Source organism: Podarcis gaigeae, assembly GCF_964106915.1.
Source record: "Podarcis gaigeae genome assembly, chromosome: 3".
In the NCBI taxonomy this organism is placed as follows: Eukaryota; Metazoa; Chordata; class Lepidosauria; order Squamata; family Lacertidae; genus Podarcis; species Podarcis gaigeae.
The window spans coordinates 48,446,260-48,463,161 of NC_139680.1; the positions used below are offsets into that span (position 1 = coordinate 48,446,260).

The window sequence follows — 16,902 nt, forward strand, 5'->3', positions numbered from 1 at the left end:
GCAGTTATTTTTATTTTTAGTTACCACCAAGGTTAGTGCTAACTATATGGGCAAGTAAAGGAAATCTAAGGCAAACACTTGCAAAGAATATGTGTGTGTGTGTGTGTATATATATATATATGGGAAGATGTTAAACCATTAATGGTCTTCAAAGAATAAAATGTGTGGACTTTTATTTTGTTGTTATGCACATTTTATAGGCTGTTAAAGGAAGTGTAAAGCAGAACAAATAAAGGTGATAGCTACTGCAATACAGAACTGATACAGAATTTGGCTGGTTTCTCGTTGAGCACATCTAGGGGATATTAACTCGAGATTTTGTTGTTATATATTCACATTAACCAAACATTTCTCTTTTTAAAATTTAAAACGGTGATGCATTGTAATAAAAAGCTTCTCTAGTACTAATTTCTGATATGCACATTACTCTGGAAAGTTTGGACTGGGTACCAGATCATATCAGAATCTGCAACAATAAATTTCTCAAGCATCCCTTTGAGTCATACAGAGGATGATTCTAATAATAGTTATGTACAGATAATCTCACTGGCTTGTTTTGTTGTCTAAAAGTCTAATAGCACACAATAGCAATACAATCTATGTGAATCGTTAACTTTTAGTTATTTGCATTATCTTTCTTTGGAACTGAGGCATCTTAGTACAAACCTTGGCATCTAGATCTTCCTAAGGAACATAGTAAGAAGAAAAAGTATAAACACCTACATTTGACCTGTATTTTATTCCATGACTGCAACACAATATTCTAGTGATAGCTCCATTGTCTCTGTACCTCAGACATGAGAGTTTGAGGCCCATTGAACAATATTGAGCTTTCCAATGTAACATAATTACAGGAGCACCTGGACTAAATAGTTTTGTCTTGAGCCACTGTGAAAATGTGCGGTGTTCAACAGCCCTGAAAATTTCTCATTTCTTACCTGTGGAGAGGTGCTTTGGCGCTTGCATGTCGGGACACTGATACAAGACACATCTACAGACGGCTATTCTGTCAGTAGATTGGGTTGCATATTGGCGTTACAGCTATTTTTAATTTGACTCTGTTTGTGCTTTCTGGAACACAGCCAGCAAGTGGGTGGGGAGGTGGGTGTTCAGCATTCAAAATTCAGAGCATAACAACAAGAACTCTGAATGCTTAAAACTGCTGAGTTTCATACGCTCCAGCATTTCACTGATGAAACCAGGGATGTCCCATTCCATAATGATAATTTTACTATTTATACCTCATAGATCTTACTGGGTTGCCCCAGTCACTCTGGGCAGCTTCCAACATATACAAAAAAACACAATAAAACATTAAACATTTTTAAAAAAACTTCCCTATACAGGATTGCTTTCAGATAGCTCGGGGGTCAGATAACTCCATACATGCCAACATTTCTCCTATGAAAATAGGGACATCCTAAGAAAAAATGGGACATTCCAGGATCAAATAAGAAATTGGGGTGTCTTCTCTAAATCAGGGACATCCCTGGAAAATAGAGACACTTGGAAGGTCTGCACAGACATGTATCACTAGAGGACCCAGGGGAGATGTGGTTTGTGGCTTACTTATAGTTCCTGAGGAGGAGGAGGAGGAGCTGTAGCAGGAGTAGAAGAACTCTTATTATGTGAGCAGAAATCTGTCCTGATGGCATTGGATTTCACCCTAAAAGTCAAATAATTTGGTGGCAAGTTATTGTTACCTATTAGGCAAAAATGCTGCCTGGAGAAACCTGGCTATATGTGGATTCAAAGCTCATTCTGTCTCAGTTTTTATGCTGGAATCCAGAAAACAACCTCCTCAACCAAATGGGGGTCTGTACTTTTCCCACAATCAATCCAGATTTTCCAGATCCATGAGTAATCTGATAATAGAAACCAACATAAAATTGCATGTTTCTCAACAATACAGTGGTACCTCGAGTTAAGTACTTAATTTGTTCCGGAGGTCCGTTCTTAACCTGAAACTGTTCTTAACCTGAAGCACCACTTTAGCTAATGGGGCCTCCTGCTGTCGCCGCACTGCTGGAGCATGATTTCTGTTCTCATCCTGAAGCAAAGTTGTTAACCTGAGGTACTATATCTGGGTTAGCGGAGTCTGTAACCTGAAGCGTATGTAACCCGAGGTACCACTGTACAACCAAAACACATTGATAAATCACATTTAGCTGAGGCTGTGGGCTGGAGAAGTTACATGGATGGTGGCATTTGCTGCCTGGTTTCTGTCTGATATTATATTCCTTTTCCCCCAGGCTTTTGGCTAATTAAACCATCTATAGTCTAATTAAACCATCTGGCTAATTAAACCATCTATAGCGCCATCTATAGACGCAGGTGGCGCTGTGGGTTAAAGCCTCAGCGCCTAGGACTTGCTGATCGAAAGGTCGGCGGTTTGAATCCCTGCGGCGGGGTGCGCTCCCGCTGCTCGGTCCCAGCGCCTGCCAACCTAGCAGTTCGAAAGCACCTCCGGGTGCAAGTAGATAAATAGGGACCGCTTACCAGCGGGAAGGTAAACGGTGTTTCCGAGTGCGGCTCTGGCTCGCCACAGCAGCGATGTCACGCTGGCCACGTGACCCGGAAGTGTCTCCGGACAGCGCTGGCCCCTGGCCTCTTGAGTGAGATGGGCGCACAACCCCAGAGTCTGTCAAGACTGGCCCGTACGGGCAGGGGTACCTTTACCTTTACCTATAGTCTTTTTAACTGTGTGTCTGGGGGTGTTGTTTTTGTTAGTTACTGTGTTATGTATATTTATATTGTAAACTGCCCTGTGATCCTCAGATGAAGGGTGAAATTTATTAAATAATACATCATAATAATACTAGTGTTATTTTAATATTGATCACTTTTTGTAAGCTGCCTTGAGAACCTCTTGGGGCTATAAAGTGAGATATAAGAATTCTACATAAACAAATGGAAAGAGAATTATCCATCAAACTAATAATACCCAGAGAGGTGAGATTTGAAAGAGAGTTTGTAGGTAGATGCACAATGCTACTATGAATTTTATTTGTAATTAATACCCCTTTTCAACTAAAAAAACCCTCAAATCATACTAAATGCAAGTCATCTTGTGATGCCTGCTCCCCACTCCCATGCACCCGACTGTTAAATTTTAGCTTTAGACTGAGATATATATCCTCTTTTTGAGAACAGCTGAAATTATAGGATGATGGTTTAAAAATATGAGCAATCATTTAATTCCCATTTTCTCTGCATCCATTTGGAACATCAGGTGAAAAAAAATGAACATCAATTTTAAACCCCTGAGTAGCAAGCATCTTGACACGCTAGTCCAAATGGATGCAGAAAAAGCAAGTATGAGCCATCCAATTTGTCTTACTTTTTGCCTTTGAGAGATAAATGGAAATGTCAGCGGAAGCATCTTCCCAGATTTGTAACTTATTAACCCATCCTTTCATGTAAAGCCAGGCCAAATTTTAATAACAATATACTCTGTACTACCATATTTCTTTCCCAAAGGGAACAGATTCTAAATAACTGCCAGGATGCATATTAGTGTTCAAATTATCCTACTGTCCCTCTTCACAATTTTACAAGAACCAAGTTTGATTAATGTGCTTCACACACTTTTTATGTTCAAGTTGTCGTTATTTTGTTGTTGTTGCTTAATAAACTATAAATAAGACAAATGCTGTAAGTTAGCTAATCTCATTCATGGATGAAATAAAATGGTTATAATCAATGAGAACCAAAATCAGCTTTGTATGTTATGAATCTACCAATGGATCAAATGCTTATGGTTTCAATATTGACCCTGCCAGAGCATCAGCCTCAGAAGCAGAAGGGCTTAATACAGTGGTGGAACCGCCTCTGCATTCACAGCCCTGCCCCTCATGCTGTCCAGGGTGAAAGGAGTATGGTACGATTTCTTTTCTATGCTAATGCCCGATTGGGAGAACAAACAGACCTACACTGGGACTCCCACTGCAAACACTTTGAAATACATGACCTTTTCAGCTATAGGACTATCACCCTTCAAATAAAGTCCCCTAACAGGCCTTTTTACAATGGACAGTTTTTAATCCCATATCTGTCAGGAGCTGGACTGAGGAAGAATGGTGGGGGCTGCCCCCTTCTCCTGAACCTTTCCGAGGACAGGACACCATAGATTTAGAACAGTGGTTTGCAGAAGGTCATAGTTCAGGATGCAGAGGGGGAAAGCTGGAAAATATTGGAAGAGGAACAGCAGGAAGGAGAATCACTGGGGGAGAGACAGTTGACAGACTCAGTGTCTTTGGAAAGCATTCCTGACTCCTCCTCCCCCAAGACTTGGCGGGCGTGAAGGATAGTAGAACAGAAAGCTCAGATTAGCCAACGCAGAGGTGATGTAGAATAGTAGAGACTTTACTTGGAGCAACACAATTTCTAGAGAGAGACCGCATTCCTTTGTCTCTCGCTGTGATTACTGAATTGGTAATAACTCTTCTTTTTATCTGCTTCTTTGCTGCCACCGGGGGAGGGATCTGATTCCCCGAAGCCTGACAATATCTGATAATATTTTTTCTTACCAAATATGAAGATGCTTGTCTACAAGACCCATTATCCCCAGCAGGAAAAGATTCCCAAGGTATTGTTCATGTCCAGTAACTTGTCTCTTCTGATGAAAAATGTGCTCTGAACATTGCAGCCCATTGGCAATATTGGACCCCATAATTCCTGGTGGGAAAAGATGCTCAGTATATCATTTCTCACCACTGCCGAACTCTTCCTTTTCTTGCTACACACTTCTCTTTCCCTAGGTGAGCATAAGGCTATCAGATATACTAACCATGACAGCTATGCTGTGCACCTACACCTGGAGGCAGTAATGCTTCCTAAATACCAGTTTCTGGAAACTTCAGGAGAGGGGAATGCTGTTAAAGCTCAGGCCCTGCTTGTAAGCTTCCCACAGGCATCTGATTAGCCACTGTGAAAACAGGATGCTGCACTGCGTGGACCACTGTCCTGATCCAGCAGGCTCTTCTTGTGTTCTTAAGTGAGCTCTTCCTTCCCTATCATGGACAAACTCAGGGACAGTATGTACAGAGCTGATATGTGCCCTGCAAGCACTGATGTTGAAAGCCCAGAAAACCAACTCAAAAGAACTTTAACTCTGAAGGGCAGCAAATAACTTGGGGGGGGGGGTGAGAGAGAACATTTTGGTGCTTGCCCAACTCTACTAAGCAGGTCTTGCTGGCCATTAACCCTGTGTACCCTGCCTTGTCCTCCTCCTTTGAATAAATGAAAACTAATAACCTGTGGTAGTTTTATATAAAGGGGCTTGTTTGTTGGTGTTGTTGCTCTTCTGGGAAACCAATTCAGTCATATTTGCTCCCACGTCCAGGCTGAAATGGTATGATGCTGCCCTCACAAATACTAGGCCTATCCCATGTGTCTTTTTCAAACTGTAGTACTTGTTGTGTATTGAGTCAAAGGATTTTATATCTGTATTATTATTGTCTGTATTGCATTAGGGTAAAGTAACTGTCTTTTGGTTCCAGAGGGTACAGCTACTATTGGTTCATTTAAGCTGCTGTATTTGGATCCTCTGTCTTATTGGTTTCCTCCAAAAGGCAGGACTGTGATTGCCTGATATTGTTCCCTCCAAAATGTATCCTTTCTAGCTAGTTCCCTGTCCCTATAAATGTAGCTCTCCCCTCCTCAGGTCTCAGTCTTGTTTGCTTTAATAAAGAAGTGTTACTACAGAACTGTCTCCAGCATATTATGTCAAGAGAGCTGAAATCACAAACTCCACGTCACAACAGTACTAACTACAGAAAACACATTTTATAGTTGTGCTTAGGACTTAAAGTAATGCATTTATCACACAAGTTTTCTCAAGTTCCGAAAACTATGTGGCAAGAAAAACACACTGGTGGTATATATTAAGAAGTTCATTCTCCTTGACCAAACCCCAGATTGGTTGCTTCATGTAGAAGAATAGACTTATAGATGTTAAAGACAGGGTTTAATGACAAAATGTGTTAAATTATAGGGTTTCCTTTTATTTGCTAGTTTACAGGGAAAGCTGTATTATCCTACCCCGCCCACACTATTGTGAGAGTTACTAGATTAAGTGTTTCCATGGCAGTAACTGATACAGCTTTGGTATGAAGTAAGGCTATGGAACTTTCTCACTTTCTCCTGCTCTTATTTTTTTATTTTAAGAAAAAACTTCAGAAGGGACTTTCTGGTAAGGGCTGTCTGGGGCCACTGACACACAGTGAGCCCTCCAGCCCTCCAGCAGGCACACAAAAACAATAGGTGTCCCTTCCTGCTGTTCTAGTAGCTGGTAGCCACTGCTAGGTCTCTACCTCCACGAATGTGTGTAATCCTCTTTTAAAGCCATTCAGGTTGGTACACATCACTTGAGCTAACTCCTACAAATATTTCCATCTCTAAATGTTTTAGAGACATTTGTGAAGCACACACACATGCCTATGTAGGGGTGGCTAACCTGTGACCCAACCCCCCTCAGCCCCAGCCAATGTGGTCAATAGTCTGGAGTGATGGGAAGATCCCATCCAACAACATTTGAAGGACCACAAGTGAGCCATTCTTGCTTTAGGCTCTGGTTCCCAGCCAGATGGTCGGGGTATAAATTGTCATGATTATGATTTACACAAGCCTCAACTGAGCAAGAATTTGTGGGAGGCAACAACAGAGGCACAGAAAATGGTAACAGCGGTAGCCTTCCACCATCCCGATCAGATCTGAGCACAGATAATCCAAAACTAGCTGCGGGGCAAGCCTTGTAAATATATGTAAAGAAACCATATATCATAAAGATACAACAATCTCCACTGTGCCTCGATTCCAAAGGAAACATGAAGCCTGAGAAGGCACCTGGACATCTGGAAACTCATACCTTTCAAAGACTGAGGTGGTATGTAACAATGCAGTATTTACCATTTTGCCTGGATGGTGGCCGCCATCTCACCAATTCTCAACTGTTTGAAGACCAATTTGTAATGTGCTATATAAAGGGATGTGATAAACATAAACATTCTGATTGCACTCTTGGCACAGATTTACCCTTTCTGCAAGTTCCCCATTTATGCACCATATATTTACTGCCGCGAGATCAGATGTGTTCATTGTATGCCTAACCACTAATGACTAGCTGCAAAAGAGCAGTTGTACTTTGTAGCAGAAAGAAACCTCCAATTTCTTTCATAGGCTGCTGCTTTTGAAAAGTATGTGGTGTAGTAAGCAAACTTCTTGGAGAAGAAACTAGTGCCATTTACACAAGATCTCCTCCTTAATTAATAGCATTAACTGCCTTCTCCTGGCTCCATACCCACAGTCACACTTTACTCCATACTAACATGAAGTAAAGTTTGTAGTGAAAATAGTGCTACAGTGGTACCTCGGGTTACATACACTTCAGGTTACAGACCCAGAAATAGTACCTCAGGTTAAGAACTTTGCTTCAGGATGAGAACAGAAATCGTGCAACGGCAGCGTGGCAGCAGTGCGAGGCCCCATTAGCTAAAGTGGTGCTTCAGGTTAAGAACAGTTTCAGGTTAAGAACGGACCTCCGGAACAAATTAAGTATGTAACAGAGGTACCACTGTATAATTTTTCAGCTTTTTTTTTTTTAAGCCATTTGAGTCTCACAATAGGAATGGTCTGGTTGTCCACCCTCCACAATATCTATATATATACTTTGCCACCCTGCTGCTGAAGGAGTGCAGAACCTTTTTGAAGGTGCACCATTATGTGGGGGAAATGTCACCCCTGTGAATCTGGATTATTTACTTAGAGGATTTATAGCCACTTTTTCTCAGAGAAAGAAAAAGTATCTTACAATAAATAGAGCAATTAGGGGGTTTATGAGGTTTCTTGGAATGTCTTCATGCCTTTCAACTGGTCGTTTATTGAATCTTTTTTATTTGTGTAACCCCACTAACCATTTAATTTGTTGGGTCTGCACCAGAATTGGCCAAATTGAAAACTGGACCAACTAATTTGGAGGTGATCTGGGCTTTGATTCCATTACTTATGGATGGCTCCAAGACAACTGCAGGAAATGGATGACATGCAGCTTCCCTCAAATACTACCTTCTTAAGTAGTCCACATAGCATTAAAAACGTTGTTCTAGTGGCTGGTTGAGATGCTAGGTAGTAACAGGGCAGCTCTGAAACAAGATAGACTTAGCTTCCTGTTATTGTCAATGGGCGCATAATGAGGAGGCAGTGGGACAATCCCCATGTTTCAAGACCTTCTGATATTCTAACTGCTGTTACTCATCAACAGCTGCACAGCAGAATCCACTCCCCCATCAACCCCAAATGTGCAACCAAACACAAGCTCAGCAGCAATAGATGGGGAAGTAATGTACTAATAGCACACTTCTTTCCATATGATTCTCCTGTCCTGTACCTTCCTGTGTTACAATACTGTAGTTGCAGGGGAGTAGCAACTAAGCCGCTTCTATAATATCAGGCTTCCTGTGCAATTGCCTAGGGCAAAGCAGTTGTTTTCTGCTCTGTGGTTTCTCCAACATTGCTTCTAGAAACATCAATAAGTTCTGCTCCCATGACTGGGCTCCCTTGGATGTTTACATAACACATAAGCTATGGGATTCCCAAAGGACTGGAAAAGAGCCTAGTAATCAATCCTGATTGAGAACATGACAAGGTGACTGAAGTCTCTTAATGAGTAAATAAATGAGTAACTAATTGGCGTCAAGGAGAACTTTAAGGATTTACCATCAGGTGGCCCAGCACCTTTGATTGACGTTATGTGTGAAATGTTAAAAAACAGGGAAACATCCCCCCTCCACTTGGCAATGACACAAGAGTTCTGGGCTATGAAATGGATTTGTCACTGCACTGGAAATTATTCCTTTTGTGTACTCAATTGCAAAATGCATCGTAAAATGTTGAGTCTGAGGCAGTGGAAGGTGAGAACATAGACACAACAGGATTGTAGCACCTGCAGTTCCCAACTCTAAAGTGTCCATAGCTCAGGGCATTTTTACTTCCATGCCATTTTTCCAATGGCTTGGAAAAAAATTAGAAGAACTTTTGACTGAATATTCCCTAATATCTACAATCAGTTGGCCTCTGAGCAGCAAATACAGCCATTCATTTGAACAGAGTTTGTTTGTTTGTTTACTTCTTATTGATAAGCTATATGTTTTAAAAATGCAATTATTCATCAACACATCAACAACGAACATAAAGGGAAAGTGGAGAGAAAGGAGTAAATACAATGTACCGGTACATCAAACTCTTACCCATTGAGTTCACAGAATTATCATCTCCCAAGGATGCAACCTCCTTTCTGGCTTTTCTTTTAGCCCTCTTGATGTACAAGTGCCAATCTCCATGGTGACAGTTTGAGTGAAACAGGTGACAATCAGTATTTGGATACAGATCAAAATTACAAAGGCATGCGATGATCTATTTTTGGTCTGGAGTGCTTTATTAAGGGTCTGGAACTGACTGCTGTTCTAAAAATACTTTTCCAAGAGGAAGTAATTGAGGGCAGACTGCAAGGAGAAACTGGGGTGTTATTGAGGACATAAACACTACCATCTTGTGCATCTCTTTGGGGAATGAATCCATAAACATGCCATACGAATTGTGCTAAGCATGTTTATACTTGGAAGAAAGTCCCATTGAAATGAATGAAATTTGTTTCTGAGTTCAAACTGAAGTGCAAACTGAAGTGTTATGCATTCATATTTAGGAGTGAGTGCTATGGAACTCGGTTAACTAGGCAGCCATAGGACAGAGCTGAAAATGCTGTTTTTTTAAAAAAAAAATCATGCAAGAATATCTATTTGCTTTAACCGCTTTAAAATTAATGTGTTTAATGTAGCATGCAACCCAGGAAACAGCCCAATTTAATTCAAATCATAGCACCTAGACCTGTGACAATTTAATTTAAATTTCATGGAGTGAAATTTCTGTGTTCCTATGAACAAATGCAGCCTCAAAGATGTGCATTCCCAGTCAGCATCTGCTGATAAGAAATATATAGCAAATATTTTTTTATTCCCCTTTGATATCTATTCCAAAAAAAAAATTAAGGTTTTAACATGCTTGGCAGGGGGTTGGACTCGATGGCCCTTGTGGTCTCTTCCAACTTTATGATTCTATGATTCTAACATGACTAAGTTGGATTCGTAGGATGTCATTGCCTAGACAGGGAGAATTTAACCTCACACCACCCATACTTCAAATGCAAGCATCTCTCTTCCAAAAGCAACCATAGGTTCAAGGCAAAGAGAATGTCTGATGATTGTCAGTTGCTAACACGTACTTGCTGAAGGGAAGGTGAAAGAGCAGCAGCATTACATCTGCTTAAATTGATGAGAGAGGAAAATAGTCCTTTTTAAATTAGGGATCCTAATTGCTTAATGTACTGAAAAACCAAGGCTTTTTAGCTTTTTGCACTCAGGTTAATAGTATCATTCACGTTTGTTTCTATTTTCGTGTGTTGTTACTAAGTAGATCTAAAATATCTTTCCCTCTCTAAGTATTATCATTCATGCTAAAAGGCATACTTGGGAGGGAAGTAACTTCATTTTTTACACTATATACATGCTCAAACATACTTCAAAAAAAACCTAGGTTGCAGTCTTCAAACTGAGTCTTAGTTTGGCCTTTGGATAAATTTGAAAAATGATACCTTACAGTTTTTGAACTGTAAGTCAGGTAACTATCTCCTGGAAAGGATAAGGAGCAACAATATGCAATGATACTGGAGTGCTCCTCCCACATGTTTTTGTTTGCTTTGCCCCACCACTGAGCCACTTATGATAGTGCTGTATTAATGGAAAATATCACCATATTGAACAATAAAGTGTTCTATATTGGGGCGGCTAAGAACTTCTGCCTCAAAAGTCAACTGTTGGCCAACTCTCTTGGAACCACATGCCACTAGTGGGTGTGGTCAACCCACAGGGACAAACGCCCCCACCTTCTCCACATATCTGTGTAGATCCACTGAGGAAGTGGGGGATCAATCTAATGACTGGGAAAGGGGGTATTTGCATTTCTTCAGGGCACTTGGCAGGGCAGAGTGTCCTTTCTACCTACTCCATTGTTGCTGCTGCTGCTACAAATTTATTTATCTATCTATCTATACCCTCACCTTTTCCCCCTGACAGGGACTCAAGGTGGTTTTCCAGATAAAAATAAGAACAGCTAAAACATAGCTGGGGTCTTTAAAAAGCAGTTTGACATTGATAGAATTAAAACTATCATTCCATCTGTATATTTATAAACTGCATGGCACCAGCAGATGGAACAGAAGGACAACAAGGAGGGAGCCAGTGTAATTTCTCTAGAAAGGGATTAAAGCCACAGAGAGGGCCCTTTAATCCTTACCGAGGTTCTTTAATCCTTACCGAGCAAGCTTGTGGGGGTGGCAGGGGGTGGCAGGACTGAGAGAAGGACCTCCCCCAAATATACCAAAACCTGGGCAGGCTTGTTCAGATAGCTTGGACCTCAGCCATGTGGGCTTTCTAGGTCATAACCAACATTTTGAATTGTGCCCAGGTAATTGTATGCTCTATGTCTGCTTTATGTTTTTCCTTTTGCAGTCACCAGCATCAGAGAGAGCAGAAAAAAATTACTTGAGAGGGGCCAGATCAGGTCGCCAGACATGTATTACCTCTCCCTGAACTATATATTAATTATAAAGAGCTATCTCTCTTATCCTGCCTCACCTGTCTAGAAGGGGTCACCTGCCTGCCTGCACATCCTTCCAATCCGCATCAGTTCAAGTTAGCCAAGAGCTTGCCTCTATGAAGCTGAGAGGCAAGCAGGCAGGTCCCTTCCCACCTCCTTCCTAAATCCTTCTCTTTTTCACTGCCCTGCCCCGCCCCAATTGTTAAGTATAATTGCTTTAATTAACACTGAAATGGTGAATGTCTAAATGTATATTACTGAAGGCTTTAACATGGGGATTTTCCATGGGGCTATATTTAAGCCAAGAAAGGGACACTGAGCTTTAACTGAGTTGATAATTATTGTTGTTTTCTGCTAGCTAACACATGAGTGTTTAACCTTAGACCACATGGGAGGCTATTGAATTTCAAATCACCATTTTGAAGGGAGTTGCCTTTGTTCCCAAGCTCTGCAGAGTAAGGAGGTATAAATGGCTGCCCAGGAGTATACATCCTTAGGGCTGGAGCGTAGGCAAAATGGAACCTGAGAGAGACAGAGACAGAGACAGAGACAGAAAAAGAAAGTGTAAAAGCACTATGTTTGCAAGCTCTGATTCTAAGTTATTTTATTTCTAAGATGATGCTAACCCTATGCTTGGAGAAGCCTATGTTTTATGAAACTGTTTGGATGTATCATTTGATGTTTTAATTCTGTTATGAAGAAAGTTCTGCAAGTAAAGTTTTTGAATAATATCTAATCCATCTGGACAATGCTTCCTTTCAAAGGGAGTCAGTTTTCATGCATCCAGTCACTTCAAACTATGCAATATTAATATCTCCAATACCAGTTCCTTATTTATATCTTTAATTTAAAGCTCTCACAGAGAATCTCTGAAAAGCATATTTTAAATACTTAAGAGATTTGTGGTTTTGCTGTTCCTAGGAAAACCTAGATAATTGCATGTTTTAAAATGACATTTAAAGGACCGTTACTGAGGTTGTTAAGTCAACAACTTGAAAGTTTTTTTGAAAAGGCTAATACATTGGCAGTTGCCTTTGCAACCTTAATTTACCCTTTTTGTGATTTTTGGTATAAGGTGTTATTATTTTTCGAGTACATAGTTGTGTTTCTCATATGTGCTTTACACTTTGGATATGCTCGCACATCTTACTAAGATTTCATTGGCATATCAAAATTTAGCATTTCATACATTTAACTCTGTTGTGTGAAGTTTTTGTGCTTTTGTCTTATATTTATTTGATAGTACAGTTGAATGATGCTGTTGACTAGGGGGGGAAATAAACACCAGAGCATTTAGAAAATTACAGCCTGGAGATGGAATAAACAATATTTTTAAGTGTGAAGGTGGAGGAAGGATTTTTCTGCATTTAATGCTTTAAATAAACCTCAGTATGTTTATGAGCCATGTTTGGCTCAGATAATAAGCTCTTATTTGAAACTATGAACAGACACAAAGGTAATGACACTTGGACATCACCATCATTGCACAGTGTGGAAACATCTTTGTCGTTTTTCCTTCCATGGTTTATGGCTTTGTTTTGTGATATTTTTCCTCTGATACATCCTCCAATATCACACAAGTGCAAACATCTTCTGGGGTTGGAAAGCTGATTTGAGAAGGTTACAGATAAATAAACCTCATCTGTGAGTGTCAAGCAACAGATATGTTTCTCTGCTTTGAAATGAGTGGATACAGGGAGAATACATGTTATACTAAAGACCACAATGAGCTGCAGGTATTATAAGACATGTTTTGTATAATGGCTGATAAGCAAAAACATACTGGGATCAGTCCTAGACTATCCGATTGTCTTAGGGAATTCCACTCCAGATTTTTTTAGAGTTTACTCCTTAGCCTTTTCTTTCCCCAAAGATATCCCACAAGGCAGCAGAGGTTTAGGATCAGAGTTTTATTCTCCTAGATGGGCTACCTTCCCAGGTTGATAAGCACGATCTGCCCCTCATTTCCCTCTACAGTATGTTCAGAAACCTCCATAAACCAAGTGAGAGTAGCCGATGGGTCTCAAATGCTGGGTGAGTTAGGGAGTTCCTCTGCATGTGAAGACAGGTCCTGGCAGATTTAGCAGATGAGACCAATAGTGGGTTCAATGGACTGGATATACTAGTGAAAATATAAAAATATAAAAAATGTGTATAATAGACAAAGTTGCATCTCAAACAGTTGTGGAGAACTGAACTTAAGATGAGAAAAACAAGAAACCAAAATTGGCATATTCATTCATCTGTACTGCAGATGTTTTTGAAGTACACATGACTAGTAAAACAATATTAAATACTGTACCAACAAGAATAAAAGCAACATCTGAGGCAAAATTATTATTATCCATAAAATTATCATTATGTAATGATCCATATATTGGACACATAAAGAATAATCTGATTGTAGCAATTACATCCTCGTTAAATTGTATCTATTTTTAAAAAATGTGATCCTCACAGTGACAGCAGGTGCTAATGTTAATGAATCTGTCAAATCATTGTTCACCTCTATAGAGTGATTTCTCCCAAGGTCTTGCTGTGTTGGTTTTCTGATTGATGGCATGTTTAGCCCTGTTATGGCAGGGAGAGGAAGTATGGGGAAATAGTGTTATAAACTTTAAAGATGAATTCTTTGTCTTAAACAAAATGCCTTGGACTGTCAGAAATGATTATTTAATGCTCATGTTGTTCACACTTTCTTTTATGAGACAAGTTGACAACCGTAGTTATCCTTTTATGCACTCTTTCTGCTTTGGGGGTTTTAGGGATCACTGATGATGCACCGTCGTGATCAGCACTGTTGGACCGTTTTATATAGAGGATATCTCAATTGTATCAAATAGTGTCTATTCACCAAGGACTAGGAACTTGAGAAGGATAAAAGGTCTGAGCAGCAGAGTTTGCAAAGCTAATGGACGAAAGTGAAAACAGCTTTGGAATGGTCAAAGGCTTGGTGTCCTTGCTAAACAAAGACATCCACTATAGATTTAAAATGGTGGCAACTTTGTGAACATGGTAATGGGTAACAACCGGAAGTGGGTTATGATACTCAGTGAGGAAGTGGCGGTGGGCATTGTGGAAAAACTCAGAGTATCACCAGGTAGACTTAGTGCTGGGGCAGTGAGTCTGTGAGCTTCCCTCCCCAATCAAAACCTCATATTTTAGAACCCCAGAATTGGAACCCATGGAGCAGGCTCTGGCAGCAGATATGGGACTGGATTCACACTTTGCTTCAAACAACAGTAGCATTGCCAGAGCAGAGTTACAATAAGGGATGCTTCCACTGGGCGGAAAGAGAGGGAAGGTGACCTTTGCCAGTTTCCCCCTCCCTTTGTAACCTTCAATGGGACTCTTTAGAACAGAATGGGAGGTGGCATTAAGGGGGAGGAATCATCAAAAGAGTCCTCTGCCCCCCACTAATATTGGGATTCCTCTACTGGATCAAAACTCTGGATCAAAAAGACACTGCTGATATGGGCTGCCATATGTCCGGATTTTCCCAGACATTTACCTGATTTCCACCTGGACACAGCTGCCAACTGTTGTGATTTCATTCCTCCTGTTATAGGATGTGTGATTGTTTTCATCACATGTCTGTGTTGACATTCCATACTGTTGGAGTCATGAGAACAGAAGTTCAGTTACACTGTTACGTTATGCTGTACTTTTGCTTTTCTGCTCTCTCGGAGATGAAGAAGGAGATAGGAGCCATGTTTTCTTTTGTTCTGTTTTGTACATAATAAAGTAGCTTAGAAACCCACACCTCCAATGCCTAGCTTCTGCTTGGACTCTGCTAACGTGTTGTGTGCATATGTCTTCGGATATATGTCGCAGAAGCGCATTGGGAAAGAAGAGCTATGAATCATCCCGAGGGTAGCTTGTGGGGAAGAATGCAACTGCCTGGTGTTTTCCAAGCTGGTGCAAGAAGCCCAGCGAGGTCCAGCTCCATGTACCCAGGCACCAACACCGACTGCAGTATTCCGAATATGTCAGGGAAATTCTGGGTGTATGGCAACCCTAACATACGGTAGCTCTTCCCCATGGAAACCAAGGCATATATTTAGTTCTTCATAACTCCAGATGATAGATAGATGGTAGATAGATAGATATAGATAGATAGATGATAGATAGATAATAGATAGATAGATAGATAGATAGATAGATAGATAGATAGATAGATGATGATAGATAGATAGATAGATAGATAGATAGATAGATGATAGATAGATAGATAGATAGATAGATAGATAGATAGATAGATGATAGATAGATGATAGATAGATAGATGATAGATAGATAGATATCCTGTTTGGGAGGTAAAGGTAAAGGTAAAGGTACCCCTGCCCGTACGGGCCAGTCTTGACAGACTCTGGGGTTGTGCGCCCATCTCACTTAAGAGGCCAGGGGCCAGCGCTGTCCGGAGACACTTCCGGGTCACGTGGCCAGCGTGACATCGCTGCTCTGGCGAGCCAGAGCCGCACACAGAAACGCCGTTTACCTTCCCGCCGGTAAGCGGTCCCTATTTATCTACTTGCACTTTTTAGGGGTGCTTTCGAACTGCTAGGTTGGCAGGCGCTGGGACCGAGCAGCGGGAGCGCACCCCGCCGCAGGGATTCGAACCGCCAACCTTTCGATCGGCAAATCCTAGGCGCTGAGGCTTTAAACCACAGCGCCACCTGCGTCCCTGTTTGGGAGGGGGGAGATAAAAAGATCTTGGTAATCCTTGCAGAAGGATGGAAATAAGGCCAACGCACAGATGAACTGCAAGTCCCAACTTACAAATATTTAAAGTCATAAATTTTAAAATGCAATTGCATTTATCAGTGGCAGAATGCATAAATTACTTTTGGTATATTTGTGAGGAACACAAGTCTGCGGAGAAATTTGCCCACTGCTTTAATCTGCTTGTGATAGAACTTCTAGGGAGAAAAAAAGCTTCAGTTTGAACAACCTGTACAACATCAAAGCCCTTTCCCCTCCTTGCTGAAAGGCAGGTGGTCAGATGGAGACTGAAAAAGCAGTATGAAATCTAGCTCTGGGCTATTTCCAGCCCTCTGTATCTGGGGTGCCTCACTCCAGCATTAAATCAAAAATTATAATAATTATAAATCTTTGACTTTCCACCTATATTTTTCTATGTTTGTGCCCTATAGATAATTGGGAAATTCTTCCTTAGGAGGCATTTTTAATGGAAATACAGAGAAATGAGTACTCTTAGACATTTCTAACTCAGTTGGTCCATATATTACATGG

General features: G+C 40.8%; 1 protein-coding gene across 7 annotated transcripts in view; it reads right to left on the reverse strand.

Moving 5' to 3' along the window:
• LOC310841014 (uncharacterized protein) overlaps window positions 1-16,902 on the reverse strand; it is a 44,575-nt gene that overhangs the window by 26,168 nt on the left and 1,505 nt on the right. For 5 of the 7 annotated variants that reach the window (XM_083731545.1, XM_083731541.1, XM_083731542.1 and 2 more), the window contains exons 2-4: window positions 15,161-15,261; window positions 14,156-14,220; window positions 9,246-9,332 (exon numbers count right to left, since the gene is read on the reverse strand). In XM_083731545.1, the coding sequence (XP_083587671.1) occupies window positions 9,246-9,332; window positions 14,156-14,220; window positions 15,161-15,255 (247 nt within the window). In that variant the 5' untranslated portion in view covers window positions 15,256-15,261. The remainder of the gene's footprint in view (window positions 1-9,245; window positions 9,333-14,155; window positions 14,221-15,160; window positions 15,262-16,902) is intronic. The other 2 variants (XR_014562261.1, XR_014562262.1) reach the window with 1 other exon arrangement.